Raw genomic sequence first — 27,923 nt, 5'->3', positions numbered from 1 at the left:
AGAAATAACTTATTTCAGTGTAAAATGGAGTACTTGATGGAACCCGTGGGCCCTACGTCCATGAGTAAAAAAGAATACACGTTTTCATGGACCCTAGAAAATGTTTCGTACGAAGAAGTGAAATCGGGTCTCAAGGAATCGCCGATATTCACCGGCGAGGGTGACGAAAAATTTCAGTTCAGATTGATCTATCACAGGTGTCTGGAGGAAAGACCGTCGTCGAGTCTCAGAAGCGAGTCGGTGAGAAAATTAATTCTGTGCTGCTCGAATATAGAGAGCGAAGTCACTTGCACCTTCGACGTGACCATTCACCTGGACGGACGAAAAATCGTCTCCAAGAGTTGCGGTGGTTTTCAAGGAAACAACAACCTGGTCGTTCACAAAGTGTACGCCCATTCGCGCAAAGACTTCGTGTGGCCAAAAAAAACCACGGCTATTCAGTGCAAAATAACACTGAGCAGAAGTACGCCGAGGTCGTCGGAGGATAGCTCGTCGGAAGACATGGCCGTGGAGAAGCCGGCGGCACCCGGCCTAAAATTCGACGACCTATTCCTCGAGGAGACTCTAAGCGACGTCAAGCTGCTGACCAAGTCCGGCAGGGAGATTCCCGCGCACAAGATCTTGCTCGCCGTCGCCAGTCCGGTGTTCATGGCCACGTTCAGCCGCGAGAGTTCGATGTCGGAGTCAAGCCAAGTGATCGACTTGAGCGACGTCGGCGAGGAGGTCGCCGTCGAAATGCTGCGATTCGTGTACACGGGCGAGGTCGATGATTCCGTGGCTAGGGACATTTCCAAGACCGCCGAACTTTTCGAGGCCGGCCACCGGTACGCGATCGAGGGCTTGAAAAACAAGTGCGAGCGAATGTTGAGCTCGAATTTGTCATCGGACAATGTTTTGGAGACTCTGAGACTGGCCGATGCGTACAAGGCGAACGATTTGAAGATGAGAGCGATTGATTTTGTTAAGCACAGCATTAACAATTCGGAGGATTTGGATGAAATAACTAATATGCTTCTCAGCAAAACCAGATTGGTTGACAATTAATTCGTTGAATTTATATTTTATTTTGTGTGTATAGTGTACTTATGTATTTTTTTGTTATTGACTAAAACATAATAATTTTATTTTTGATCAAAATAAAAATTTGATGTTATAGAATATTACTTCACACGTTTTTTTCTTTATTTAATATGGCCCTTATCTAAAATCTATTAATAAATGATAAGAATTAAGGATGCTGGGTATCATTGGTATTTAAAAACACGTAAAATACTCTCAATGATGACAAAATGTAATTTATTGATAAGAAAATATTTAACAGAATAATTGGAATAATTTGAACGATTACTATGGTTTCATTGTGTTTTGATATAGGTAAAAGCACCCATTCATCTCGTTAAATGTTAGTATAGAATTTTATTTTGGTAAAAAAACATATTTTGATGAGAAACTTTCGACTTTCGGACATCATTCACAGACTTCATTGACTTTCACACTTGTCAGATTCTAATTGTTGGTCAATTGAAAAATCATAATAAACAATGTGCGCTAGTTAACGTCGGCGAGACGAGCATTACAGGCTCTCTTGTTGTTAATTTGGATGAAAAATTTAGTTACCGTTTGACAAGATAAATAAGCAGAGGCTTCTGCTACGGTAACAGAGAATAGTTCTGAGCATCGTCGTACTCCTTTTACTTTATTATATCGATTGTGTAACAAAAAAACAATGGAATCAAAAAGCCATAAACTACCAGTTCGTTATATACCTCAAACTAAGGGTGTCATGTAAGAGCTCAACATTTTATTAAATTTGAATCAGCCTTCATTTCGGTTTATATATTTTTCAGGCCACTTCGCAAACGTGTTGATGAGCTGTCGGTGGGAAATAATTCGTTGAATTCGAACCGAGAAAGAGAAATTAGTCGTGTTAACGTTAAAGTCAACGCGTTGGAAAAAGAGTCAACGAGTTCGAACCAAAACTATGAGACAGGAATCGGCGGTGTTAATTTTCAATTTTTCAGTGCGTCGGAGACCGAGTTAGAAGACGATGTCAAAGACGAGATCGAAAATATACTCGACGAGCTATCGTTGGAAAAAGAGTCGACGAGTTCGAACCAAGACTATGAGACAGGAATCGGCGGTGTTAATTTTCAATTTTTCAGTGCGTCGGAGACCGAGTTAGAAGACGATGTCAAAGACGAGATCGAAAGTATACTCGATGAGCTATCGTTGGAAAAAGACTCGACGAGTTCGAGCTATGACTACGAGAAAGGAGTCAGCGGTGTTAACTTTCAATTTTACAGTGCGCCGCAGCCCGGGATAGAAGCCAATGTCGACGACGAGAACAAAAGTATAATCGATGAGACATCGCCGAACAAAGAGTCGTCGTATTCGAACCGCGACTATGAGAACGAAATTTCGTACCGTGTTGATTTTAAAATTAGTTCGTTGGAGCCCGAGGTAGAAGCCGAAGTTAACGACGAGACATCGCTGAAAAAAGAGTCGTCGTACTTTAGCCAATACTACGAGAAAGGAATTGTCCAAGCCGACGTTGAAGTTATCGTGTTATCGTCGGATGACGAAGCAGAAGCCGACGTCAACGACGAGAACAAAAATATGATGGCGGAGAATAAACAAAGTAGTTCTGTAGTCCCATTCGTAGGGCAAGTTAAAAAGAATAGGAAAAGAAGGATTTCTCGGGAGAGGCTGCCCCAGCTCGTGGCAGTAGCTCGAAGATCTTGCGACAGTCAGGGATTACTGTTTGATTGAGGGCAAGTCCAATACCAATTATAGCATCGATTGAAATCGTCAAAAATTAAAATTTCATTAAATTAAAAGTATGATTTATTTTTTAACTCGTGAACTATGTAAAGAAATTAACTGATCTTGTGAACGGTTTCATATATCGATTGCCACCAAGTTGAATTTTTATAATGTAACTTGAATTTTCGAAAGAAAAGACTTGCAGATAGAAACAAATTTTTTTTTCTTCATTTATTTGTATCTTATGATCATCGACTTTTTCGACGCCGAATTCGAACAGTCCGAGAAATTTTGAACGGTTCAAATGCCGATGGTGAAATAGGACATCGCCATCTATACACAATTCACGAGAAACAGCCCGCAACACCGGTTTCAATGATTACCGGCAGTAAATACACTACCGACGTGGCCGACTACTTACCGGCGTGAATCAAAAATTTTTCGAACGATTTTTCAAATAATTGAACGTGTGTTGCTGCATTTTTTCTCTGGATGAATATTTTTTGATAAGAGAAATTAAAAGTAGAAAATAAAACTGCACTTTGATACTTCGCTTGTATCAAAAAATATCGATCAGTTTGTAAAAAACATTAAATATTCATGAATTAGAGATGTAATATTTAATAATGCAATTATAAACTTTTTATTTGTTAGTAACGAACGGAAGGCATTAGAAAAAATCTTACTACACTGAGATGTTTAAACTCTTGTAATTAGTTTTGTTTTTTTTTCAATTACCCACGTCTATCTCGATAGATAAAAAAATGTCAGTATTCTCTCGTTACTGCATCTCATGCAATGGTATTTTTCACACCATCAAGTTAATCATATCCCGAAACGGCATCTTAATTGAAAATTTCGAAGTTTATTTTCTAAAACTCGTTTTCAAATGTTCTATAGAAAATCAGCTCGTATAGTCCACATCGAACGAATCGGATAGAATTTTAAATTTTCCCGACACCGATGAAAAAAAGTGCAGCTCTACTGAATATCTCTGCACGATCTCGTATAAACGCGCTACAACAGCCGCGTGCCGCGTAACATGCATTAATCTCGTGACGTATCGCGCCGAGGAAAAACCGAAGGAAAATATAGTCAATTGTGCGCGATGTATATCGATCAGAGAATCATTGAGAATTTCGCTAGCGAAACGTCCCCGATTACGATTATACATAACGTACATTTTATCGATGTTAAAAAAGAGAGATTATTTACAAACACGCTCCCACGATTTTCGTGCATCAACGAGACTCGACTCGTTCTCGTGGAAAAACATGTACACGATGGTCGGATTAAAATTAAACGAGTCTCTGACTAATATTGTCGAGTGAGTGAGAGAGCGATGACACTATGTGCACAGCACACTGCCGTATAGCTGCGCTTTACGTCAATTCGCGCAATCAGATGACAAATAGACTCTCTATTATACGCGTGCAGTCCTTCGTATATAAAACTTTTTCGAGTATTAACTACGATAAAAAATTTAATTCAAATTTACACATTGAAAAACTCAATCGTGTACGATGCATGTGCAGCAACGAAAAGTTCAACGGCACCGCTTGCCTCGCGTATAAAGCCGCGATATATGCATTAAAAAAATGATTGCACTTACGGCACCGAGCACACCGAACTCCGCGTCCGTTCGGACGTGTGTCAAGTATAACACGTGTTTCGACATCATCTCTTCGCTGTATGAAAATTCGAAACTTTCTTTCCCCCTCGTGCATCGCGTGAAATGGTATAATTGTTCGGATACGGTTATTTTCACCCAAAAACAAACTGTAAAATGAGGCAAAAGAAAACAAACAAATGCACGATTTGATTTATCGATTGACAAAAAATCGTTGAATCATCGATATTGTCAAATTCTCGAGACGATACCGTGCCCAGCACGAGCACAATTATAATAATTAGACCGTCTATCATCGTCCCTGTGCAATAATTACGTCTGGAGCAGTAGGAGGCAAAATTTTAGGCCCTCTAAATATACACGAAACGTACAAATTTTTAACCGCTGTCGGCGAGTAAAAATAATCCATATAATATCGTCTGCGCCTTGTGCTCTCTCTCTCTCTCTCTCGATGTATGTTAAAGTCGAAGAACTCGGAGCACGTGCTCGTATCTGAAATAACCTTCATTCCGATAATCGAGATGCGCCGAGAGATCTTTGACAAGTTTGTCAATTTTAATTCGTTGTCTACTCGATTGGAATGGACGTAGTAATTAAAATAACGACGAATGCCGTCGAAAATTTTCAATCTTTTTTTATGCAAAAGCACGACGAAAATATGGATGCATCGTCGAGACGTAAAAAAACATCGATTATTACGGTTTAACATGCCAATTGTCACGTTATTACATTGCAACGTTCTTGCAATAATCGATCGTTCGCATTATTATAATATGCATAGAGCTTCGCCTCGGCCTTTTGGTCGAGTCGCGCGAATTTGTTGGTTATGAAAAGTGTAATTGTTGCGCCATGTGCATCGTCGACTAGCAAGGAATTCGACTAGCTTACATTTTATGACTTTCGATATATATAGCCGCGATCGGAATTTAACAATTATACGAATGCAGCGCGACACGATGCTCTACATTTTTTTTCGTTCTCGAAACGGCATAATAAACAATTCGTCGATTGTTGTTCTCGATCGAAAATTCACGTTTTTTATCGAAACCCTATCGATAATATGCACATGTCTGTGTGTGTCAATACATTACAACGAGACACGAGGCATATACTTGTAACGGTAATGTCAATGATTTCGTTACAAAATTCGACATCCGAAGTCAAAGTCCGAGTCTCGCTCGATATCAGCGATATATATAAATTTTTGCGCTACATGCCCCGAGAGCTCCATTTGTCGACGCAAAGAGAGAGAGACAGAGATAGAGAGGCAGACAGACAGAGGCAGTGTAAAACGTGTTCGCATAAACATATTCTCGCGGGCATGTCGGCGAAAAAAAAAATAACGCGTTACATACACTCTTTACACCGGGCCATTTATGTAAGCCCACAGCTGGTGTACATAAATTGTCGGGGCATTTATGTTATACGAATGTGCATATATTTTTATGTACGCGGTGCGTTTTGCGCAACGCGAGACACGTGCGAAACGCACACGCACTGCTCGACACGACGATTTCGGGGATAAATATTTATGAATTTTTCGTTGGCATGGAGAGAGAGAGACGCTCGAATGTGCCGAGTTGATAATTATTGTACTTCGTGCGTGGGTTGTTGTTACACGGAGGAGTACTCATGCAAAAATTTATTAATCTTCCCCTGGACGCACGTGTCTTCCATTATTCGTCCATTGTTTTATTCGGGGAATTTATATGTGCATTGTAATATGTGTGCTATACATATACGCGTGTATTTTTATTGACCGAAGAGTTACCGTTGTGTTCACTGATCTCGGCCGTTCGCTGACTGGTCTCGAATGCCGACTTGGTTCGAACGTCGACCCGTTTGAACAAAATTAACGGGCTTAAATAAATTTTTTACAGCAATTTTTTTCATCGCGCCAGTTTCTTCGCTCAATCTCGCAACTTTTCGTCTAGAAGGATATCATCGAAAAAATAATTTCCACAGTAAATAATCGCCGACAAAATTGCGATCGAATTCGAACCGAAGCGAAGCCGCCGCTGAGCTGCTGAGCGTCGCTGGCGTCGGGCGCGGGCTGCGCGCGTCGCTCCTCCGGCCTGGCTAACGGAGCGCCCGGCCTAGGTCGCCTACCGGCCGAACGAAATCCACCACAGACTCGTCTGGGATTCTTCTGTGCCCGCATCTCGAGGTGAGTGGACGTGCCTCTCCATTAGCGGAGGCCCAACCTGCACTATAGTAGTTCTCAATATAGATTACATTTTTTTTTACAATTATTAAAAAGAAAATTCTCAAAGTGTTTTTGTGTGCGCGCTCGCTGCTCGGTGTTTCTCGTATATAGTAGAGTTTTTTTTTCGATAGAAATCTTGTCCATCTTTTGCCGTTACGAAATTTATAACCAAAAACCAGTGTGCTTCGCCAGTGCCGCATACAATCTGCTTTGCGAGTCTGCCCAGGCCGCCGCCGCCAGCTTTGATTATCCAGCATTATCGTAAGATTTTGAGTGCAATCGTCGGGACTAATTGTGACGGTATCGTTGATAAAAATCCTCCAAAAACGCGAGTGTTAATATTTTTTTCTCGTCAAACTTGCGGTTCGTGGCTCGAGAAATTTGAGTAATTTTTCCGTTCGTGTGAAAGTATTATAGAGAAGAAGAGGCCACGAGTGCATGTGGGCCGCGCGCGCGCGCGCTCTCGGCGCCGCCGACTGTTGCGCTTTTAGGCCGCTTCGTCTTGCCCTTTTTTTTTTCTAACGAATCTTTGCTCGCGTTGCAGCATCTCTATTATGCAATTGTTTTTCTAATTTTTTTTGTTTTATCGAGAGTCCGATTGTCGTGTGTAACCTCGTGCCTGACGTTGGAAACAAAAGATCATCGCCTCGACGTGTTGCTCGGTTGAAATAAAAAAAACAGTGAATTGTTTTAATCTCGGCGGTATTGCGTAAATAAATTCAATAATTCTTGATCTTTAACACGCGTTGAATAGTGTGTCGAGAGTTCGTGAATCGGCCGGCCGCCCCCCTAAAAGAACATGTCGTCGGTGAGCGAGAGAGAGAGAGAGAGAAGAAAAGAGACTTCTCAAATCATGACGAGTACGACCGGAAACACGCTATAATGGCGCTCTACGTGCTTCTTCATGCTTGTCATTGCTTATTCATCGTAACTTTTTACTGGCTTAAATAATTTCCTCGACGATCTAATTTTTTCTTATCTTTTCGATACGCGTCCTTGCATAAATTCGACAATTATTTCCAATTTCCAATCGATACGTGAATTTCCACTCTCTTATCAAGCGGCGAAGCCGGCTAGCTGAGCAAAAATTTCAAGTCAGCAGCTGTTAGCCCGCAACGAGAAAGAAAATCTCTCGACAATGTTTTAAACGTGGCAACGACGCCTTTCTCTCTCTTTCTCGCTCGCTCTTTCTCTTTTCTCCCTATAGGGCTAAACTCGAACGGCATATCTTCCTTTTTTTTTTGCCTGTAAAACGGCTGCACCTCCGCCTTTAGCTCGTTCTCTTTCTGTCTCTCTCTTGCTCGCTAGCGCTCGTTCTCTTTCTCTCTCCCTCCTCTCCCTATTCGGTCTCTCTCTTGTCGTTTGCTCATTCAATGTGCGCATAGTACAAAATGGCCGACTCGCGAGATTATATATTCGAGAACTTTCAAGTCGCGCCACGTGTATTCGTTTCGAGCAACTTGGCCTCTCGTGCTGCACGCCGGCCCGAGCCGTTTAGGTTATTCGTTCGCCGACTCTCGACCGACACACACCTACCCACTCAGAGAATTGTACTTGAAATTTTACTTGATGCTTGGATAGCTCTGGCAGTTATTCTAATATATTTATAAATATATTAAGGTGAAGCATTAAACTAATCTGATTTTTTTTCTCTTTTGCAGCATTTTTGTTGACATACTAATTACAAACATCCAACATGGGAAAGGAAAAGATCCATATTAACATCGTCGTCATTGGACACGTAGATTCAGGAAAGTCGACCACCACTGGTCACTTGATCTACAAATGCGGTGGTATCGACAAGCGTACCATTGAGAAGTTCGAGAAGGAAGCCCAGGAGGTAAATTATTCAAAACTCATTATTTACATAATTTTTATAATCAATTCATTGAAATGTCACTTTGCACGTTACGTAGAGTCCTTTCGATACTTATTAAATGATGAACAGCCTTTTTTCATTCGCGGTTTCCAACCAGAGAGCTTAGCTCGTTGACGGCTGAATGCGTCTGACTTAATTCAGAAAATAAACAATTTTATTCATAACAGTGAACAACATCTAATCATACTCTTGTTTTCTATTGTATAGATGGGCAAAGGTTCCTTCAAGTATGCGTGGGTTCTCGACAAACTGAAGGCTGAGCGTGAACGTGGTATCACCATTGATATCGCTCTCTGGAAGTTCGAAACCTCCAAATACTATGTCACCATCATCGACGCCCCTGGCCACAGAGATTTCATCAAGAACATGATCACTGGTACATCGCAGGCCGATTGTGCCGTACTCATTGTTGCCGCCGGTACTGGTGAATTCGAAGCCGGTATCTCCAAGAACGGTCAGACCCGTGAGCACGCCCTGCTCGCTTTCACCCTTGGTGTCAAGCAACTGATTGTTGGTGTCAACAAGATGGACTCCACTGAGCCACCATACTCTGAGGCTCGTTTCGAGGAAATCAAGAAGGAAGTCTCTTCCTACATCAAGAAGATCGGTTACAACCCAGCCGCCGTTGCCTTCGTCCCAATCTCTGGATGGCACGGAGACAACATGTTGGAGGTCTCCACCAAAATGCCATGGTTCAAGGGATGGAACGTTGAGCGCAAAGAAGGCAAAGCTGACGGCAAATGCCTCATCGAAGCCCTCGATGCCATCCTCCCACCATCCAGGCCAACCGACAAAGCCCTCCGTCTCCCACTCCAGGTAAATATTCAATATTCAATCAATCGCAACACTCACAATCAATTCGTAAAGTAATAACATGATGAGCAGCCTTTTTTCATTCGCGGTTTCCAACCAGAGAGCTCAGCTCGTTGACGGCTGAATGCGTCTGACTTGTTTTTAAAAAGATTAAAACATTCAAAATATTGTTGAACATACATCTAAATTCAAATTTCATTATTTCAGGATGTCTACAAAATTGGCGGTATTGGAACGGTACCAGTCGGTCGTGTCGAAACTGGTGTGTTGAAACCAGGTATGGTTGTCACCTTCGCCCCAGCTGGTTTGACCACTGAAGTTAAGTCCGTGGAGATGCACCACGAAGCCCTCACTGAAGCCGTCCCCGGTGACAATGTTGGTTTCAACGTCAAGAACGTCTCCGTCAAGGACTTGCGTCGTGGATACGTCGCTGGTGACTCAAAGGCCAACCCACCCAAGGGAGCCGCTGACTTCACTGCTCAGGTAAATATCACACCCTTGTACCACTTACATCCCCTTTTGATGCATATGTGTTTTTGGATTGATACATTATGATGAACAAACTTTTTTCATTCGCGGTTTCCAACCAGAGAGCTTGAGCTCGTTGACGGCTGAATGCGTCTGAGTGTATTTAACTTGAAATCATGTCCCCTTTCATTATTTAAAGATTTAGCATATAACTAAAACCATGCTTTCATTTGTTTTCTACAGGTTATTGTTCTTAACCACCCCGGTCAAATCAGCAACGGTTACACACCAGTGCTCGATTGCCACACGGCTCACATTGCCTGCAAATTCGCCGAAATCAAGGAGAAGTGCGACCGTCGTACTGGCAAGACCACCGAGGAGAACCCCAAGGCCATCAAGTCTGGTGATGCCGCCATTGTCAACCTCGTCCCAACCAAGCCAATGTGCGTCGAATCCTTCCAGGAGTTCCCACCTCTTGGTCGTTTTGCCGTACGTGACATGCGTCAAACCGTCGCTGTCGGTGTCATCAAGTCCGTCAACTTCAAGGACGTTACCGGCAAGGTCACCAAGGCTGCCGAGAAGGCCGCCAAAAAGAAGTAGTCTCTCACCATCCATAATCATGGACCCTTTAAAAAGGGCCAAAACGGCTGCATCAGTGATGGACTCCGCCACTACTGCTCCCGATGCATTTACGATCTTGTTACATCGTGCTCAAGTAGCATCTGCACAGCAGATGTACTTGCTGCCTATATCACCAATTGTTGCTGACCTTAACTATCATCTCCCGAGGCGGCTCCGACGACACTTTTTTCATCGAAAGGAATTTCGCAGGAAAGAATTGAGTGTCGTTAGTTTTGGCTAGCGCGTGTGATAACACAACGGGAGCGACGTTAAACTCAACACCAAGTAGCGGCGGTGTTCAGACCCTTCAATGTACACTGATTGTGCGCCTAATTATGTATACATCATTTACTGTGCTACTCAACACTCTTATTTGTGTACTTTTGTTCCACAAATTAATTTAGCATGGAAGACTACTACTTATTAGCTCAGCCTAATTATATTTTCTAATTATTATATGAAAATAATAAAAAACATTTTATCTGCGATACACGATAAACAATGGCATTTTTTTTTATTATTTATCTCTCATTCTCTCATATTGTTGCATGTTATCAAATAACAATACATTGAAGATGAACTAAATAATAATGATTAACGTAATTAACTTTCAACTAAACGCACAAATTTTAATCAACATAATGATTGAACGAATATTCGTTTCTAATTAAGACTGATTCTTTTTAAAAATAACTGAAAAATCAAAACAATTAAGAGTCCTGCTCAAGCTGCTAGCTTTAAATTGATTGAATAATCTTTTTCTTATTTATATGCAATAGTTAGTTACACTAAGTACTCCATTAAAATTATATCTTCCAGTTGCAAAATCTGTGCTTCGGAAACCAACACCTTCCACATGTTTCATTATTGAATATGTTTACTGACAATTTGATAGTTCTCTGTACATATATTCTATAAATGGGTAATAAAGATTGAGCACAAAATAAAATAATTGTTTTTTCAATAAAATTCCTACCATTGTGTACTAATTACAAAAAGTATAATTGTCCTACGTAAAGGTCTAAATGTCAAGTATTATATTCTACTATTACAGTTTGAAACTTTAAATTTTAAACTCCAAAATGAAATTATTACTTTAAAGTATGATATGGTTAAATTGGCCTAGACTATTATTAAAACATTTATAAGAGAATAATTTCTACATTGATATTCTGAAATGTCAAAGAATTCAATTTTCAATCATAATCAATATTGTTTTGAGAATTCCAAAATGAAATTATTAATTTAAAATATGTTATAGTATAATTGCCACAGACTATCATCAAAATATTTACAAAAGAATCATTTCTTCATTGATATTCTGAAATGTCAAAATATTCAATTTTCAATCTTGGTCAACATTCCTTTGAGATGAATTTCATACGTGAAAGTCAAAAAAATTGTTGAAGTATTTAATTTGAAACATTCGTTAAACCCTTTGTCAAAATAACCAATATTAAAAATCATGAAAAATTTATTGAATTCATCTCGTTTCAACATTAGTTTTTGGAGTCTTGATGAGCTCCAGTGCAGAGATATTCCTAAGAGTCGTCTGCTGTTATTGTACACAGTGTTGCTCTGTCGGATTCGCAACTCCTTGTAATCAATCATGGCATTATCCGGTGCAATGTCAATGCTCACCAAATTAATCCCGACTTATCCAACGATAACGACTTGTGGAGTGAGTAAACACAATTTAATGAAATTTTTTGTTGACAACATTTCAGTTTGTTTCGATTTAATAATATTGAAGAGTGTAGGTTAGAATCTCTTGCATATCTCATAGTTTTGAGACTTTCCAGTGTAAAAATCATTTGTTGCAATACTTAAAAAAAATAAACATTAGCATTCGCTAGGTTCGATAATTGATGTTTATTGTTAAAGCGTCAAGTACACGCATAATGTTTTTTATTCATATTTTGTTAGCAGGGGCAACAAGTCAGAAGTATGTATACTAAATGGAAGACTATGCGTGATATGAAAAGAAGAAAACTGGCAAAAGAGTATGCTCCTGAGAGGCTTCGTCTCCTTGGCATTAAGAGGAATGATGTTCTTCCTAGGGAAATCAGAGTACGATAAACTTTATCATTTACGTCAACATTTCTTTTACAATCTGAACATTATTTAAAGTTTTCTTAAATTGTAATTGACAGGACTTGGCCAGTAAAACTTTCGAAGAGCAGATTCCACGACACTCTGCCATAAGACAACTTACACCTCGATGTGTCGTTACTTCTAGACCTCATGGAGTACTCCATCGTTGGAGAGTTTCTAGATTTATATTCCGTCATTTAGTTGATTACAATAAAATGGGTGGTGTACAAAGAGCAATTTGGTAGATTTTAAATCATATGTTTTAGATGTTAATGTTAATCAATGGATTGTTGTAAAAAAAAATCATTAAAACTAAATAGTGTTTATGAATTGAGAAACGTGCTGAGAATTTTATTTCAATACTCTTCAAGTGATAGTATGCACAGAACACATTCATTATTCAAATTAATTAATCTGATAATAGCTCACTCATTTGCTCACAATACAAAAACAGAAAGGACTAAGATTTTCTTTGATTTTTGTTAATTGACTTTTATGCTACTCCATATAAAAGCTTTCATCATTTTTCATTTAATGATGTGGTTGGTGGAAATTGATTCCTGAATTATTTTGTCAACGATTCCGCCTTGTGCATAGACATGTCTAATATTTTAACCACATCATCGCGATTGCACTCAAATACTTATATTGATTAGTAACTTTTCTCCTATCATGATGTCCTGGTGAGTTTTCACTTTACCTGGACGTTTTCGTTTAATTTAACGACTTTTGAATAAATGTTTCTCATCAAGATATTATCAAACCTTTACTCCATATCCTTATGCAAGTGAGTATTATTTTTTTCTTATCATCACGAAGATTTTTCAGAATTTTCAATAATTATTCGTGTTGGTGATTCTTACAGACTTGCATATTTTTCTGAATTGACTCGACAGAATCTGTGAACTTGAAAAAAATTCAATTATTCTAACAGTATAAATATTTATAAATTAAATAAAAAAAAAATAAACAAACTTGACTATTTTTCAATTTGATCTAACGCGCGAACCAGCTTAATATTTTATTTGTAATTATCATAGAATTTTGCATATGAACTTAGATATTAAAGTCTGTAAATACATAACAATCAATCGGCTTGTTTTTGGCGATTTATCTGCTACACTTATAAGTGTTAAAATTATTGAGTCTATTTTAAGTGGGCTGAAAATCATAATGTAACTTTCAAAAGGAATATAAGCTAGTTGTCAACCACTGCATATCCGAGCCTTCGCCACTAGGGGGCGAGTACCTTCATTTCTTTAAATCTGCAAGTGGCAAAGTACAAACAAAATGGTATAAATAGGTGATCGGACCTACGGTAGTCTTCGCGATCGAAGTTTCCAAACTCCTTTTGTGGATGAAATATCCGAAAAAAATAATCAACAACCAACCACTTATTTCAATAGCTCGTGAACATTTGCACTTTTACAACCCCGCGACACGCGATTTATCCTCAGTAAATAATTCATCGATACAGCCGTATAACTACCTGTTATTGCTGTACACGCATACGTTCGCGCGCGAGCGGGACAAGACACAGATTTTTATATTGCCCGTACGTAATTATTTCGCGCGCGAATCCGCTCGTCCGCGTGCACCCCCGTTGACCTCGGTCGACGAATTTCATCGAAAAGTACGCTGCAGTCACGTCGAAAAATCGAGAGAGAGAAAGACAAGAGTGTAATGGGCCGAGTGGCGAGAGTCAAATGGAAAACCGATTGGATCAAGAGCAGCGAGGAGCAGCCGCGAAAGAGCCGATCGAGAAAGCAACTGTCCGTTTACGTAAGCCCATATAATTTTTAGATAAAAATCATTATGCACTCGGAAGCCGTCGAGCCGTCGGTGGAAGGAATCGAGAGTAAAAAAAAAAAGAAACATAGACATACACTAGTAGTTATCATCGTGTCGCGCAATGCACATAATACACTCGCACCACCACCCCCTTGTGTTTTTTTCTGCGCGCATGACTCGCGGTAAGAGAGAAAGATAGAGCGAGAGAGATCAGCTCGGGCCGATAATGTGTATACCACACATAGACTCCGTTATATACACTCGACGCGACGCGATATTACGCGCCATAGTGAACCAGCGATCGTTTCGAGTGGTGTATCGCGTAAATTTCTTTGTACCACCCTTTTTTTCCTAAAAGCGACGAAAAAGAAAGGGAGAAGAAAAAATAATTTCGATCGCGAGGCACGATATACAGTCACACAATGAGGAGACGTTCGCTTTCGAAACCGCTCGTCGTTATCAATCATTACAGTTAAGAGAGACGTCGAATCGATTATCCTTCGTGCTAGTGTATCAAAGATATAGATGCAGCAGGCCGAGCTCGAGGAAGATCCTTACGAGCTGAAGCGCATCATAGTTTTGGACAATGACAAGGTACGCATTATCCTAAAAATGTCTTTCTCCCTCTTTCTCTTATCGCGATTAATCGTGCCTTTGCGCTCGTATTTGTAATAATGCGTATAGCGTGCGAATTACGCACTCGAGAAAAGTAACAACACTACGGCGCACGATTTAATTTAATCAAATATATTTGCGCAATTTTTTTTCTTTGCCTAGTAGCGCGAGTTTTCAGAACGACCACACTGCCGTCGAACACGCGACTGGTCAGAGAGTAACTATAAACCTTTTTCGCGGACAGGGAAGAGAAAAAAACAATTTCGAGGACGACCGATAATCGTTGACACGCGGAGTAACGTATCATATGTGTAAAATTACGAAAAACACGAGTAGAGTAAACAAAGCGCAACGATCATCGGACTGCGTTACACCGAAAATCGTGTTACAACGTATGTAAGCGTATCGATTCTCATTATACATTAACTTGTTTATACCCGCGCGTTTTCGTGTTAAGCCGCTTGCACATCAACGAGTGTTTCGTAAAATTCACGATCACCCGGAAGTGAAAAATCTCCTTTTCCGCTGCTTCGTATATACGTCTGCTATGGGGGTGGGTCATCATCTCGTGGGACTCTATAGAAAAAACATGAGTTTCATTAGCGATCGCACGCATTTTTACCCGTTGCACGCGCACGAGACGATGATCTTTTACTACTCGAATCGTCGATTCCAGAATACGATGGCCAACGGCGACGCCGCCGACGGGACCGATCACAATCATCACCATAATCATCATCATCACGTGACGAGCAATGGCTTGATCGGCAAGAGCGACGTGGCTAACGGCCGAATTTTCTCGAAAGCCGTCGTAACCACCAACAACAACAATAATAGCAACAACAGTAAGAAGCGTCAACAGGTCGGCAGCGACGAGCCGACCTTATTTGCCAAAGTCCATCATCGTCACGATCGCGCCGAAGCTGCTCGGGGCGCGCTGGACGCTCGGAAATTGTCGACCAACAGCGACGTAAGAGAAAAATAAAAAACACGATCCCCAATATGATAACCCGATAATATAAATATAAAATAAAAATATGCTCAGGATCCGGAATGCTTTCACCGTGCCATCGGTCCGATCCTGCTGCTGGCCCAGTTCTTCGGTATACTGCCAATCAATTTCATACGTGCCGAATCCATCACGAAGCTGAGCTTCCGTAAGCTGGGGCCACGAGTAGTCTACTCCTACTGCGTCCTGTGCTGCATCGTCTTCATGACCTCCGTCTCGTTTCTCCATCTCTTCGTCACCCTCAACGCGTCGAGCTTCCAGACCCGAGGTATAATATAAATTTCACGCGCCTGACCTTCCGCGTAGGGTAATCCTCGCGAGCTCCGATATCCAATTTACCTTGATTATTCGCGAGCGAAGACGAGAACGAATTATGATAATGACGCTCCGCACTCGATACAAACTACATTATTATACTACTCGTGCCGCGGCAACTTTAAACGAGATTAAACTGTTTTTTTCTTCTTTTTTACTCCACCCTCCACCCGCCACCCGACACCAACAGGAGGAATAGCAGATGCCACCGCGGGAGCAGTTTTCTACGGCAACAGTTTGCTGGGCAATTTCATGTTTCTACGGCTCTGCCCGAGATGGATCGCCGTGCAGTACGACTGGCGCGCCATGGAACGACTGCTCGATAAGTAATATCATAAAGTGAAAGATGAAAAAAAAAAAAACCTACAGAGAGATACGAATAAATAAATAGTTTTCTCCTATCACTTTCCGGATCGGAAAATAATCAATCGCTTCGCTTTTTTTTCTTCATCGTTATATATATGCAGAGTCAAGACGAAGCGTCCGAGGCTGCGCTGGAGGTTCGCCACGATCGCTGCGGCGATCCTCGGCCTGGCCCTGGTCGAGCATCTCCTCAGCATGGTGAACAACACGCCGGCCTCGGTAGTGGGCGGCAATCACTCCTTCGAGGAGTTTCTCGCGGTTTATACCCAGAAGTCGCACGGCTTCATCATCAAACACGGTAATGATCCATTACAGGCGTATTTGAAAATTATTGTAATGACTCGACCGTGTTATTTCAGTCGACTACAACTTCACCCTGGGATTATTTATCTTCTTCATCAGTAAAATATCCACCTTTACCTGGAACTTTACCGACGTATTCATCATGATGGTTCGTAATGTAACGAAAAAAAAAACCGAAGCCAAATCGATCAAAATAAACTTTTACCCCGTTTTAGGTGTCGACGGGCATCGCCGAGCGCTACAAGGTGCTGAACGCGCGCCTCGTCGGCCTGACCACGAGCCAGCTCACCGTCTCGGACTGGCACGATCTGCGCGAGTGCTACGCCTCGCTCAGCGTCCTCGTGAAGAAGATCGACGACGAGATATCCGGCATCATACTGCTCTCGTTCGGCAACAACATCTACTTCATCTGCCTGCAGCTGCTCAACGGATTGTCGTGAGTTGGACCCGAATAAAGAATGAATATACGATGAGAAAAAAAATTCATCGATTCGATGACAATTTAATTAAGTACAATCTAGGTAACAATCTTTTTTTATTTCATCCAACAAAATATTTAATTGTTTTTACCAAAGTTTGTTGGATGAAATAAAAAAAAAGATTGTTACCTAGATTGTATTTAATTAAATTTTCATTGAATCAATGAATTTTTTTTCTCGGTGTACTAGACGAGTCATCGTTTATACTCGCGGAGGTGGAGAAATATCTAAAATGCTTTTTTTTGTTTATTGCAATTAATCGCTCGATAAAAGTAAACAAACTTTGGAGAATTTTCGGGTCCAAAAATTAATCTGCAGCTCGATGGAGCTATGATACAATAAAGCCATAATTCACGTGAAATGGCTTTTCTCGTTAATTTATTAATATGAGTTTCAAGTACACCGCGATAAACGCCTCTCGGAATACCAGAATTAAAAAGAGTATACAATTGACCTTGACCGTGTAACCACACCTATATAACGTAAACTACGATTGCTCAATGATTTCCGAGAATTCGCGTCATTTGCAGACGCGATAAAAAATAACGCACAGAGTAAATAAATAATCGTAATTTTTTTTCTTCGTTTTTAATCGGGTGCAGACCGAGCGGCGACGACGCATCCCTCGTGAACTCCATCTACTTCTTCGGCTCGTTTATCTTTCTCATCGGCCGCACGATAAGCGTGACGCTGCTCACGGCGCGCATAAGCGACCAGTGCAAAGTCATCCTGCCCGTACTCTACAACTGTCCATCGGCCAATTTCTGCATGGAGGTATATCAATGTTTATTCTATTTCTATGCATAAAGTATAAAACATGGATATGGACGCTTTATTAAATTTTCATTTTCATTTTTCTCTCTTTCTCTATACACCAGGCACAGAGGCTACAACAACAGATAGCCAGCGACGACGTCGCGCTAACTGGCCTTCGATTCTTCTCCATAACTCGCAACTTCATGCTCGCTGTGAGTCGTAAATTTGACAAAAGTATCGAGCAAAAGGATATCGTTTTTAATGAATTGTTTGTATAAAAAAAAAAAAAAAAAAAAAAAAAAAAAAAAAAAAAAAAAAAAAAAAAAAAAAAAAAAAAAAAAAAAAAAAAAAAAAAAAAAAAAAAAAAAAAAAAAAAAAAAAAAAAAAAAAAAAAAAAAAAAAAAAAAAAAAAAAAAAAAAAAAAAAAAAAAAAAAAAAAAAAAAAAAAAAAAAAAAAAAAAAAAAAAAAAAAAAAAAAAAAAAAAAAAAAAAAAAAAAAAAAAAAAAAAAAAAAAAAAAAAAAAAAAAAAAAAAAAAAAAAAAAAAAAAAAAAAAAAAAAAAAAAAAAAAAAAAAAAAAAAAATAGGTCGCCGGTGCCATCGTTACCTACGAAGTCGTCTTGCTGCAGTTCAATATCGCCCTGCAGCGCGAGGAGGACTTTCTCGAGGAGCAGCTGCTGTACGCCAATCTGGACGACGACGACGATTGAAAGAAAAAATATATATATAGACGACATTGTATATATTATAGGACGTTTCATAGCTTCTATATCCTTCAATTTTTATTTCCTCTCTTTGTATGTTACGATAAATATACATTTTATTTAAATCATTTATACAGAATATTTTTACAATCTAATACAATCATGATATGTACATATTGATCTTTATCGTTAATGTAGTTTAACAATAATAATAATCGTATATATTATATAATTCATCGATGCCCAATGGGTAATTCTATCATTAGTATTTTATTTGTCTTAAAATTCATCGATAACAACGTCGGTGAGTTCGTGTGTCTGAAACAGATTATCGTATGTTAAAAATAACTTTTGCTACTATCCCTGCATCGATGTGCAACATGTATGATTATAATAATTAATGTGAATTAATGCCAATCCAACAGTGCGCTTTATTTTTTCTCATCGCACTCCTTATCTGTGATTCGTAATTACAGTGTGTGTGTGAAAAATTCGGTACTCGACCGCGTTTGTGATTTAAAAGTACAAAACCAATGCACACACACACATAGAGCCAATGTCAAATAAAGTATAACGAATGTTGTATGTATATAAATTTATTCGAAAATAAAAAAGAAATGTATGAAACAAGGCGTCGATGTACATCCAAGAGATACTCGTGTACTTTTTTGTATCACCACCACACGTTGGCTGGCACCCATTAGCTCGAAGCTGCGCTCTGTATGTTTTTTTTTTTTTTTTTTTTTTTAATGGTATTCACAAGTCTAGATGATGCTGCTTATGCGTGTGTTATGTCGTTGATGACAAACAGAGAGAGAGAGAAAACCAACGGGAAAAAACATGAATATAATAAATATCGATTAATATACGTAATTGTATAATACATTGGACATTGATATGTATATTTGTAATTGCTAATTAACTAACTATATACGACAACGGTACAAAAAAAAAAATATATGTCGTTCGTTTTGTTCTGTCACTTCACCTCGCAAACTTTCGTGATGTTCGAGTCGCTCTGCAGATGGTCGGCCTGGACCGCGTTGAACTGCACCAGCACGAGCTCGTACGTCACTATCGTACCGGCCACCTGACGAAATAAAAAAAAACAAAAAATAATCAAGCGAACGCGACGGTATTAGGCGAATTATATACATTTTATCGAAGGAGTGTATTTGATTAATCATTGGCGTGCGTAATAATTAATTAATTAATTGGATTGTAATCGAATCGGAGAGAGATCGTCGCCGAGTACTTACGAACGTACTTACGGTCAGAATGAGACTGCGGGTGATGGAGAAAAATTTCATGCCGGTCAGGCTGATGCTGTCCGTGGTGACTTGGTGGAGAAAACGTCGCACCTGATGGATAGAGATATTTGCATCGAAATAATTTTCTTTCTTTTATAATAAATACGAAGAAAAAAAAAAGTCTACTTCTGTGGAGTAATTGGAGCTGCAGACGCCGTAGAGCACCGGGGCGGGCAGTCGGGACTCGTCGTAGATCGCCGCGGCGTACAGCGAGACCGCAGCCGTCCTCAGCAGCAGGAAGCCGAACGAGAAGCAGAAGTAAATCGTCTGTATGGCGTTGGGCATTGGTCTGCTTGGGGGAACGAAAAAATAGCCCCCAAAAATTATAAAGATCTATCCAATATATATTGTATTGTGTAAAAGCGCTCACTTGAAGGAATTGAGCAGCTGTATGCAGATGAAGTAGAGATTGGTGGAGAAGGAGAGCAGCACGATGTCGGATATCTGGGAGTCGACGCGGCGCGTCATCGAGGCGAGCCGATTGAAGTCGATCCGGGCCTCGGCCCACCACCACTCGGGCATCGTTTTCACCGCCACGCCGTGCTGCAGACGACAACGGATCGAATTGTATTTAAAAATTGTTCGCGTTGATGTCGATTTGTTCATTACCTTGCCCCTGATGGAGTGCAGTCTGCGATTCAGCTGCTTGAACTGGTCGGTGAGTGCGACGCTCAGCAGTATGAGAAACAGATCCATGAAGTTCCAGGAGAAGGTGCTCAGCACGTTGATGAACTGCACCAGGGCGCCCTTCCACAGGGCGAAATTCGACTCGGTGAAGATCTTGACAAAGAAAGAACAATAGGTAACGAAGTTTATGTGATGAAAAATTATGCTTGGTACACCCACTTGAGGAAACTGCAGGGAGAAGTAGGTCGCCGCGGTGTTGGCGTGGCCACGAAGGGAGGCGCACTCGAGGGCGCTCACGTAGCCGGACAGCAGCGACAGCGAGTGCTCGACTGGTACGCACGAAAAATATTTTCATTTTCAAGTATTTACATAATTATCAAAGTAAACGAACCCAGAGCCAGCGACATAACGACGGTACTGAGAACCTTGAACTTGGCCGACAAGCTCAAAGCATCCAAACCGCTCGGATTATCGTCGCCTCGATTTTCACCCTCCTCCGCTGTATTCGTCGTCGTCGTAGTCGTCGTTCTGGTGTATCTGGTGGCCAACTCGCGCTCCATGCTCTGCCAGGTGGCGGCGAAGGCCGGCCACTGCCTGGCCAGCTTGAGAAACAGGATGGTGGTGATGCCGGCGGTGAAGAAGAATACGAGATTGCTGGTCTTGCTCGACGTGATGGAGGTGGTGGCCAGCCGGTAGATGCTGAAGAGGGTGAGAACGAGCGAGCCGAGGCTCGACAGGCAGCAGTAGACGATCTTCGGCGAGCGCCATGTGAATCTGCGATTCGAGAATAAAAAAAAAAAATAATATTCGGACGAAAACAACTACATCGTAAATAATAATAATAATAATAATAATAATAATAATAATATTATATTTGCCAATTACTCCTTCTCAGTACAAAAATCATACAGAAAAGGACCTACAGAGAGCGAGGACGCCCGTACATAGGATTGGTCCAAACAATAAATAGAAATAATGAAGTATAATAAAAAAAATTATAAAAATAATAAAAAAATAATAAAAAAAATAATAAAAAAAATATAATGAATCATTTTTCTTTTTGGCTCACTCGAGGGTCGAGGCGTCGGACGAGTTGACGCCGCTGATGGGAAACACGGCGAAGACCTGGGCCAAGATGATGATGGGTCGCAGGGCGCAGTGCAGGCTGCGCTGGCCGTCGTCGACCGGATCGTCGAGGCCGCCTCCTCCGGAATTCGACGGCGCGCTCGGCTGCGTCGACCCTACTCGTACGTGTCAAAGAAAAAGCTAGCTCTATTTTCCGTTTTTTATTTTTTTTCTTTCGCGCGGGCTTACCCTCCATCGGCATCGTGTCCAGCTTGTGCATCTCTCGCCTGTTGCTCTGCTGCTCCACCACCTCCTGAATCTCGGCCGATCTGAAATGCAATTCGCTCATCGATGCTGCTGCTTATTATTATTTTCACGTCATAATCTTCTAAATACGTAACGAACGCAACAAAAAAAAATCACGTCATATCGACGCACGGCGAAAAAGCCATCGTAGCCGATAATCGGACGAACTTCGAATGCGGCATGATACGCGTATATACGATCGAACGCCGTTGCAACGAAAAAAAAGGTAAGAAATTTTTCCGTGGATCGATTCGACCACTCGTCCGAGTGTGTGTGTGTGTTTCCGCTTAAATAAACTCGTTATTTTTCATTTGTCAATGGGGCGGAATCTAGGCTCTGTCATCGCAGTCATAATACGTAGAAAGAAAGAAAGAGGGTAAACATCTCTCGCCTATATAGATATCCTTGAGAAGGACGTGCATAATTTTTTTTTTCTACCCCTTTTTTCTTCGTGTCTTCCTCGGGTAATACCGCATTATTACGTATTATACTTGGAACGATATGCATCTCGGGTATACGTTGCATAATTATTCGCGCGTATCGTAATAATAATAATAATAATTAAGCTCGAGAAAACAAACGAGTTTATTCGTGTGTTCGTATGTGTGTGATAAGCAGTACGCGGCGTTATCGTCGTATTATGTACCCAGCTATTTCGTTGTAGGCGTCCACCAGCAACAAAGACAAACGACAACAACGATCCTCCCCCGCTTTAACGCGGTAATTATAATTGTGTGCATAATAATATTAAGCTACAGTGGTGTATATATGCACATACCCGCCCGGGGCACGACGCTGATGATGCTGATGCTGATGCTGGTTGAATACGTTCCGCCGACTGATGATGGCCCAGGCCGGCTGATAAAAGTAATCCTTGCCATCGGCTGGGCTATCCTCCGCGTTATTGTCGCAGATGCTGCCATTGTTGTTGTTGTTGTTGTTTATATTGTTGTTGTTCAAATTGTTGTTGTTCATTACAGTCGTTAGGGAGTTGGCCAGCGGATCTATCCTGTGCGGCCTCATGACGATACGAGGGAGATATACACTCTCTATGACGTTTCACCTCTCATTACGGAAGTGCGCGTAAATACGAAACTATCGAGTCGGTGCTGTCGCATGTACTTACCCCCGTTATATATATACTGCGCCTCGAGGTAAAATCTCTCGATACGATGAATTAATATGAATAAATAATGTCGAACGCTCGTTAAGCTCCGGGGTAGCAGCTTATTCAATTTTTTTTTATTTTTTTTACTATTATCATTATCATCATTATTATTTTATTTTTATTCGTAACGCGATATATCCTTTTTACGTGTATATATATGAGCTAATAAATCGCAATGCCACCGTATACGCCGCGTATGTATATATGATATAATAAAGAAATCAAGCTGTTCTATACGACGGATGTGTACTGCGCACATGGCAATCCATCAATCGTGATGTTTATCATATTATGTACTCTCGACGCGTATATGCACGTGACACGATGTGCCGCAGTCGCGGTTTAAAAGAGAGAGACGAGATTCGAGCCCGTGTGCATAATAATGAACTCGCGCGCATTTTTCACGTCGCTGCGCGAGGCGATCGCAGTTGCCGTACTACGCACGATCAACCCATGGATGCTGTCGTGCTGTTATGCAGGATATTATATGCTCGAAAAACGATGTACACTTCGACAAAAAATTGAATAAATTAACGAATTCAATTTACAACCAAGTTTTATAAGAGATAGATACACGTGAACCACGAAAAAGCCACAAGTTGTTGTCGTTGATGTATCGTTGTGTTATACCTCGTACATTAACGCGTCTATATGAATGGTGCGCAGCTTTTGAAAGCTGCGGCGCACTAGAGGTAATTTCCGCGGTTGATTTATGATTTTTCTTACATCTATACACGTTATATTGACTTATTACCCACCCACCCGGCGGCGGCACACGTGGTTTGCGCAATTATATACTGTCTCTCTCTCTTCCTGTGTCACCCCTTATACCCTTTTACCCGAGATATACAATAACAATCACGTCGCGACGCGCAAAAAAAAGGGAAAATAATATCATACGTTCGAGCACATATTTGTCCATGGCTCGGCCGTTTATATACATTCTCTTTCTGTATATAATTTCGAACCTCGGGTGTATTATCTGCATTGTCGTTTTGAAATATCTAAATTACACAGCGCGCGATTGCTCGTGTGCTCGCGCGAATAATTTATGCGGGACGAGCGCGTATGCAGCAAAAATACCAGCGAATCTGACTGTTTTTCCACCCTCGAGTTTTTTTTTTTTTTTTTTACCTAACATTGTACAATGACATTGAAAATGAAAATAATAAAAAGTTTCCGCGATTGCGAGAGATTGCGCCGAATCGAGAGAGAGCAAATATTTCGATATTACGTTTTAAAGGGTACGACGTATTATAGGTAACTATATACGCATATATAGATGAGTAACGAGCGTAAAGTTCTGGAAGAGCAGATAGATGTGTACTGTGTAGACGTATTATTCTGGACCTTTGGCTTGCACTGTGCGTGACAGGAGGACGACGCGCACACAGTCGTCAGACGCATATATATACACAATATGCAAAGACTTAATCGAGTGGCGGCGTGACGCGACTCATCGTATAATATATCGGTTTTCGATGCAGCAAAAGAGCAGCGCCAGCACATTATAGGTATATGTTACAAGGTGGTAGGATAGATATCTCAGGCAGAGGCAGACAGATGAGCAACGCGACGGTCAAGTGATACACACACACATACACGATGATGTATATCACACGTATGTAGGGACATGATATGAGCGGTATAACGTCGCATCTGCAGCATCTCTGTTGAGAATTTGTATACGGATTTTCCAGTACATATTGCACATAGTCGTTACAACGTTATAGCTAATTCATAGCTCGAAATCTCGGGATTTTGATTTTTTGAATAGTTTCGTTCAAATTTTCTTACTTTGTCGTTATCTTATTCGATATGTTTGAAAAAAGTAGCAAAGAAATCATGTATTGATACGAATTTGAAAAACGTCTCGTAGGGTAAACTCGATGCGTTCCTCTGCATTTATGTATACCTATATATTCTTTGAAATTCTGCTCGCTTTGGATCGCGACATGCGATATGTTTACATTTAGTACTTCTCGGCCGTGCGTCTTGAGATTTACAAAGAATGTGGCGGTTATGAGAAGGACGCGCAGTTGGCAGTTCTGCACGGCATGTCAAGTCGTTCGGTACAGTCGAACGTTACAACGCCGAAGCCGCAAACAAAGGAATATCGCGCCGACTGCCGAGCGAAGCCAGTGGACTCTTGCAAAAAATATTCATTTTTCGTGTGATTGTGTTTGTGTAAGAGTGAGATCGTGTGGCTATAGCCAGCATCATGAACTGCATCGAGAAATTGAAAATTTTACGCGATAAGGTTAATTGGACGAGAGAAAACGAGCGACGTGGATTGCTCAAGCAACTTTGTGCCTTGGTCAGACAATGGGAGGGCCAACTTCCTGATCTCCGAGACATTTTTCGTCCAGAAGAGATCGATTAGCTTCTTATCAAGTCCAAATTGAGCGAGCTAGCTTCGCTCGTCGAGTTTGTGGTCAAGACCGGCTACAGAGACGAGCCCGACGAGGTCGTCGATAAAAACGTCGGCAAGGTCGAATTGCGTCGTCGCACCACCGCGGTGCATCGCGCGGTTACCTCTAGTCTCAATCTCAACGACGCCAACCGCCGATTGATCCGCGATCTGTTCCGAATATACGACAGATTCGACGTGAATTACATCAACGAATACGACGTGACGCATTTCGAGGTGGCCTGCGTTTTTAGCTGCGACTATGTTATTGAGAAATTCCTCGAGCTCGGCCAGGATCCCAATGGCCTCGCGCGACAATCGGACAAACCGTCGCCGTTGCACTATGCTCTGGCACGCCACTTCCAGAAGACGACCGAATTACTGCTGAGAAGCGGCGCCGACCCGAATTGGGCCCCCAGCTGCGGAACAACTCCACTGCATTGGTGCTTATTATTTAGTAATTGGAGGGAAGAATCGGAGATTTTCTCGTTCTTGAAAATATTTTTCGACATCAACGACGAACTTCATCAGCAGGTCAAGCTCGATACCCCAGAAAAGAAACTGGGCCAGACACCGCTGCACCTTGCACTGCACTTCGGCCTCCAGAAGGTAGCAGAATTGCTATTGAGACGCGGGGCCAATCCGAATTTGGCCGATAACGATGGAACAACACCTCTGCACTTGCTTTGTCGGTGGTTCGACGATAAATTTTTGAAAATATTTTTCGAGATATGCGTCAATCAAGTGGTGCAGGTCAACGTCGAGGACAAATGGAATGTGCGACCGCTGGACCGAGCTCTGGTTGACCGTAACAAGAAGGTGATCGAGGTACTGCTGAGACGTGGTGCCGATCCGAACTGGGTCGACCAGGACGGAAAGACTCCTCTGCACTGGATTTGCGAAGGATACTTTGAAGAAGTGACGATGTCATTTTTGAAGATAATCTTCGAGATCGCCGACGACAAACATCAGCTGGTGCAGGTCGATGCCCAGGACAGGCGGGGTCGGACACCGCTGCAATCAGCTGTAGAAAAACTTCAACCGTTTGTAGTCGATATACTGTTGGATCATGGGGCAGATCCGTCTAGCTTCGTTTTTCCTTACGAAAGTTACATCGGCAAGCGTTTTAACGTGTTTGATCCGTTTATATTGGAAAAAATGACCAGCGTGCTGATGATCGTCGAACTTCTAGAGAAAAAAGGACACAATCTCAATCTACGTAACGCTCTGTTGATATTAAAAACACTCGTTGCGTGCAAATTTCTTGATAGGTCGATGAATCCTGAATTTTGGCCTATCACCACAGAATTCGCGAGCAAATCAAAAGAGATAATGATACGGTCCAATGATGAAAATGATAAGGAGGCAGCGAGAGAAGCAAAAGATTTATTGAACCGTCCGAGTCTGTCTCTTTACGATTTTCTTCGGTTGCGACCCAAAGAGGCGGAAAAACTAGTTACATATGTTGACTGTTTGAAATTGGCACGTTCTGAAAAATTCAAGAAGCTTCCTCCTGGTTATGAATTGAAGTCGTGTACTGAGGTTGTGGGCCAGATAATGTCGAGAAGATTTCGTCGGCGGTGGGCACTGGAAATTTTTATGGAGCTATCAAGCTATCAGTTGCCGATTCTCTGCTGTGAAAAAATAATCAATCTGCTGAATGACAAGGATTTTATGAGAATATGCCTGACAGCAGAAATTGTTCCTAAAGAAGATACCTAAAATATGTCATGCTGTTCACCAAGGTATTATCATTTTTTTAGGTTCAGTAATAGTTTGTTTACTATTTTTTTTTAATCTCAATGATTTTTATTTTCTAGGGACAGAACGTCGAAGAATTTAATATTTACAGCATTAAAAATAATTAAATATCTTTGTCAGCGTTCAAAATTATCATTATAAGTATATCAAGTGAGAATTGTATTTCATGGAATAAATATAATGAGTAAAAAAGTAAACTAGTGTATACAGCATTGAAGCAATAGATGGGATTTGAAATATTAATTTTGAAAAAAACCTTTCAATCATATTGGCAGATTTAGGTTGTAAATAACAGGTAAGCTGTATTTACTCAGTAAATAAAACAACAAATGACCATATGTTTGATAATTTATTGCACGTTATTGTTCCCCAATTGAAATTCAGTGAAGCAAAATTAATCAATCAACCTACGCGAATTACTTTTCAGTTATTTATTCATTATGAATACGTTAAATCATGACGTATTTT

At 40.9% G+C, this 27,923-nt stretch overlaps 7 protein-coding genes across 10 annotated transcripts; 6 read left to right on the top strand and 1 right to left on the bottom strand.

The window, feature by feature from the left end:
* Positions 1-24: 24 nt before the first annotated feature.
* LOC106656389 (speckle-type POZ protein-like A) lies at positions 25-1,044 on the top strand. Its single transcript, XM_014377340.1, has one exon. The coding sequence runs from the start codon at positions 25-27 to the stop codon at positions 1,042-1,044; it is 1,020 nt and encodes a 339-aa protein (XP_014232826.1).
* Positions 1,045-1,591: 547 nt separating this feature from the next.
* LOC106656432 lies at positions 1,592-2,979 on the top strand. 2 transcript variants are annotated; one of them, XM_014377395.2, is made up of 3 exons: positions 1,592-1,785; positions 1,848-1,990; positions 2,132-2,979. In XM_014377395.2, the coding sequence occupies exons 1-3, from the start codon at positions 1,727-1,729 to the stop codon at positions 2,767-2,769; spliced, it is 840 nt and encodes a 279-aa protein (XP_014232881.1). In that variant the 5' UTR covers positions 1,592-1,726; the 3' UTR covers positions 2,770-2,979. The 2 variants fall into 2 exon arrangements, with proteins under 2 accessions (XP_014232881.1, XP_014232880.1); XM_014377394.2 differs by having other exon boundaries at positions 1,594-1,785; positions 1,848-2,979.
* Positions 2,980-6,482: 3,503 nt separating this feature from the next.
* LOC106656431 (elongation factor 1-alpha) lies at positions 6,483-10,879 on the top strand. 2 transcript variants are annotated; one of them, XM_014377392.1, is made up of 5 exons: positions 6,483-6,560; positions 8,261-8,439; positions 8,686-9,294; positions 9,499-9,774; positions 10,003-10,879. In XM_014377392.1, the coding sequence occupies exons 2-5, from the start codon at positions 8,296-8,298 to the stop codon at positions 10,357-10,359; spliced, it is 1,386 nt and encodes a 461-aa protein (XP_014232878.1). In that variant the 5' UTR covers positions 6,483-6,560; positions 8,261-8,295; the 3' UTR covers positions 10,360-10,879. The 2 variants fall into 2 exon arrangements, with proteins under 2 accessions (XP_014232878.1, XP_014232879.1); XM_014377393.2 differs by lacking the exon at positions 6,483-6,560 and adding an exon at positions 8,051-8,149.
* Positions 10,880-11,705: 826 nt separating this feature from the next.
* LOC106656433 (28S ribosomal protein S14, mitochondrial) lies at positions 11,706-12,812 on the top strand. 2 transcript variants are annotated; one of them, XM_014377396.1, is made up of 3 exons: positions 11,706-12,061; positions 12,310-12,450; positions 12,534-12,812. In XM_014377396.1, exons 1-3 carry the CDS (start codon positions 11,990-11,992, stop codon positions 12,717-12,719), a joined length of 399 nt encoding a protein of 132 aa, XP_014232882.1. In that variant the 5' UTR covers positions 11,706-11,989; the 3' UTR covers positions 12,720-12,812. The 2 variants fall into 2 exon arrangements, with proteins under 2 accessions (XP_014232882.1, XP_023315788.1); XM_023460020.1 differs by having other exon boundaries at positions 11,719-12,061; positions 12,307-12,450.
* A 1,808-nt stretch (positions 12,813-14,620) lies between these two features.
* On the top strand, positions 14,621-18,827 carry LOC106656388 (gustatory receptor for sugar taste 64f-like). Its single transcript, XM_014377338.2, has 10 exons — positions 14,621-14,859; positions 15,557-15,850; positions 15,926-16,157; positions 16,395-16,530; positions 16,672-16,865; positions 16,927-17,018; positions 17,086-17,306; positions 17,952-18,123; positions 18,228-18,317; positions 18,692-18,827. The coding sequence occupies exons 1-10, from the start codon at positions 14,791-14,793 to the stop codon at positions 18,812-18,814; spliced, it is 1,623 nt and encodes a 540-aa protein (XP_014232824.1). The 5' UTR covers positions 14,621-14,790; the 3' UTR covers positions 18,815-18,827.
* A 955-nt stretch (positions 18,828-19,782) lies between these two features.
* LOC106656387 (gustatory receptor for sugar taste 64f-like) lies at positions 19,783-23,631 on the bottom strand. Its single transcript, XM_014377337.2, has 11 exons — positions 23,243-23,631; positions 22,895-23,165; positions 22,060-22,139; positions 21,815-21,986; positions 21,137-21,519; positions 20,965-21,074; positions 20,728-20,898; positions 20,489-20,661; positions 20,245-20,407; positions 20,080-20,169; positions 19,783-19,898 (listed from the first exon to the last, which is right to left on the bottom strand). The coding sequence occupies exons 2-11, from the start codon at positions 23,137-23,139 to the stop codon at positions 19,788-19,790; spliced, it is 1,698 nt and encodes a 565-aa protein (XP_014232823.1). The 5' UTR covers positions 23,140-23,165; positions 23,243-23,631; the 3' UTR covers positions 19,783-19,787.
* Positions 23,632-25,505: 1,874 nt separating this feature from the next.
* Positions 25,506-27,722, top strand: LOC106656386 (serine/threonine-protein phosphatase 6 regulatory ankyrin repeat subunit A-like). Its single transcript, XM_014377336.2, has 3 exons — positions 25,506-25,601; positions 25,680-27,439; positions 27,515-27,722. Exons 1-2 carry the CDS (start codon positions 25,506-25,508, stop codon positions 27,414-27,416), a joined length of 1,833 nt encoding a protein of 610 aa, XP_014232822.1. The 3' UTR covers positions 27,417-27,439; positions 27,515-27,722.
* Positions 27,723-27,923: the final 201 nt, after the last annotated feature.

The sequence above is a fragment of the Trichogramma pretiosum genome, unplaced genomic scaffold (assembly GCF_000599845.2).
Source record: "Trichogramma pretiosum strain Unisexual culture from Peru unplaced genomic scaffold, Tpre_2.0 scaffold10, whole genome shotgun sequence".
NCBI classification, from domain to species: domain Eukaryota; kingdom Metazoa; phylum Arthropoda; class Insecta; order Hymenoptera; family Trichogrammatidae; genus Trichogramma; species Trichogramma pretiosum.
This window is presented reverse-complemented; position numbering and strand designations above follow the sequence as displayed.

Coding starts and splice junctions, on each gene's coding strand:
- LOC106656389 (XM_014377340.1), top strand. CDS start 25: ATGGAGTACTTGATGGAACCCGTGGGCCCTACGTCCATGAGTAAAAAA.
- LOC106656432 (XM_014377394.2), top strand. CDS start 1,727: ATGGAATCAAAAAGCCATAAACTACCAGTTCGTTATATACCTCAAACT. Junction 1,786..1,847: donor CCTCAAACTAAGGGTGTCAT/GTAAGAGCTCAA, acceptor TATATTTTTCAG/GCCACTTCGCAAACGTGTTG.
- LOC106656431 (XM_014377392.1), top strand. CDS start 8,296: ATGGGAAAGGAAAAGATCCATATTAACATCGTCGTCATTGGACACGTA. Junction 8,440..8,685: donor TCGAGAAGGAAGCCCAGGAG/GTAAATTATTCA, acceptor TCTATTGTATAG/ATGGGCAAAGGTTCCTTCAA. Junction 9,775..10,002: donor CCGCTGACTTCACTGCTCAG/GTAAATATCACA, acceptor TGTTTTCTACAG/GTTATTGTTCTTAACCACCC.
- LOC106656433 (XM_023460020.1), top strand. CDS start 11,990: ATGGCATTATCCGGTGCAATGTCAATGCTCACCAAATTAATCCCGACT. Junction 12,062..12,306: donor CAACGATAACGACTTGTGGA/GTGAGTAAACAC, acceptor ATATTTTGTTAG/CAGGGGCAACAAGTCAGAAG. Junction 12,451..12,533: donor TTCTTCCTAGGGAAATCAGA/GTACGATAAACT, acceptor TGTAATTGACAG/GACTTGGCCAGTAAAACTTT.
- LOC106656388 (XM_014377338.2), top strand. CDS start 14,791: ATGCAGCAGGCCGAGCTCGAGGAAGATCCTTACGAGCTGAAGCGCATC. Junction 14,860..15,556: donor TAGTTTTGGACAATGACAAG/GTACGCATTATC, acceptor CGTCGATTCCAG/AATACGATGGCCAACGGCGA. Junction 15,851..15,925: donor AATTGTCGACCAACAGCGAC/GTAAGAGAAAAA, acceptor AAATATGCTCAG/GATCCGGAATGCTTTCACCG.
- LOC106656387 (XM_014377337.2), bottom strand. CDS start 23,139: ATGAGGCCGCACAGGATAGATCCGCTGGCCAACTCCCTAACGACTGTA. Junction 20,170..20,244: donor GCTCCAATTACTCCACAGAA/GTAGACTTTTTT, acceptor TCTATCCATCAG/GTGCGACGTTTTCTCCACCA. Junction 19,899..20,079: donor CCCGCAGTCTCATTCTGACC/GTAAGTACGTTC, acceptor TTATTTCGTCAG/GTGGCCGGTACGATAGTGAC.
- LOC106656386 (XM_014377336.2), top strand. CDS start 25,506: ATGAACTGCATCGAGAAATTGAAAATTTTACGCGATAAGGTTAATTGG. Junction 25,602..25,679: donor TCAAGCAACTTTGTGCCTTG/GTCAGACAATGG, acceptor CTTCTTATCAAG/TCCAAATTGAGCGAGCTAGC.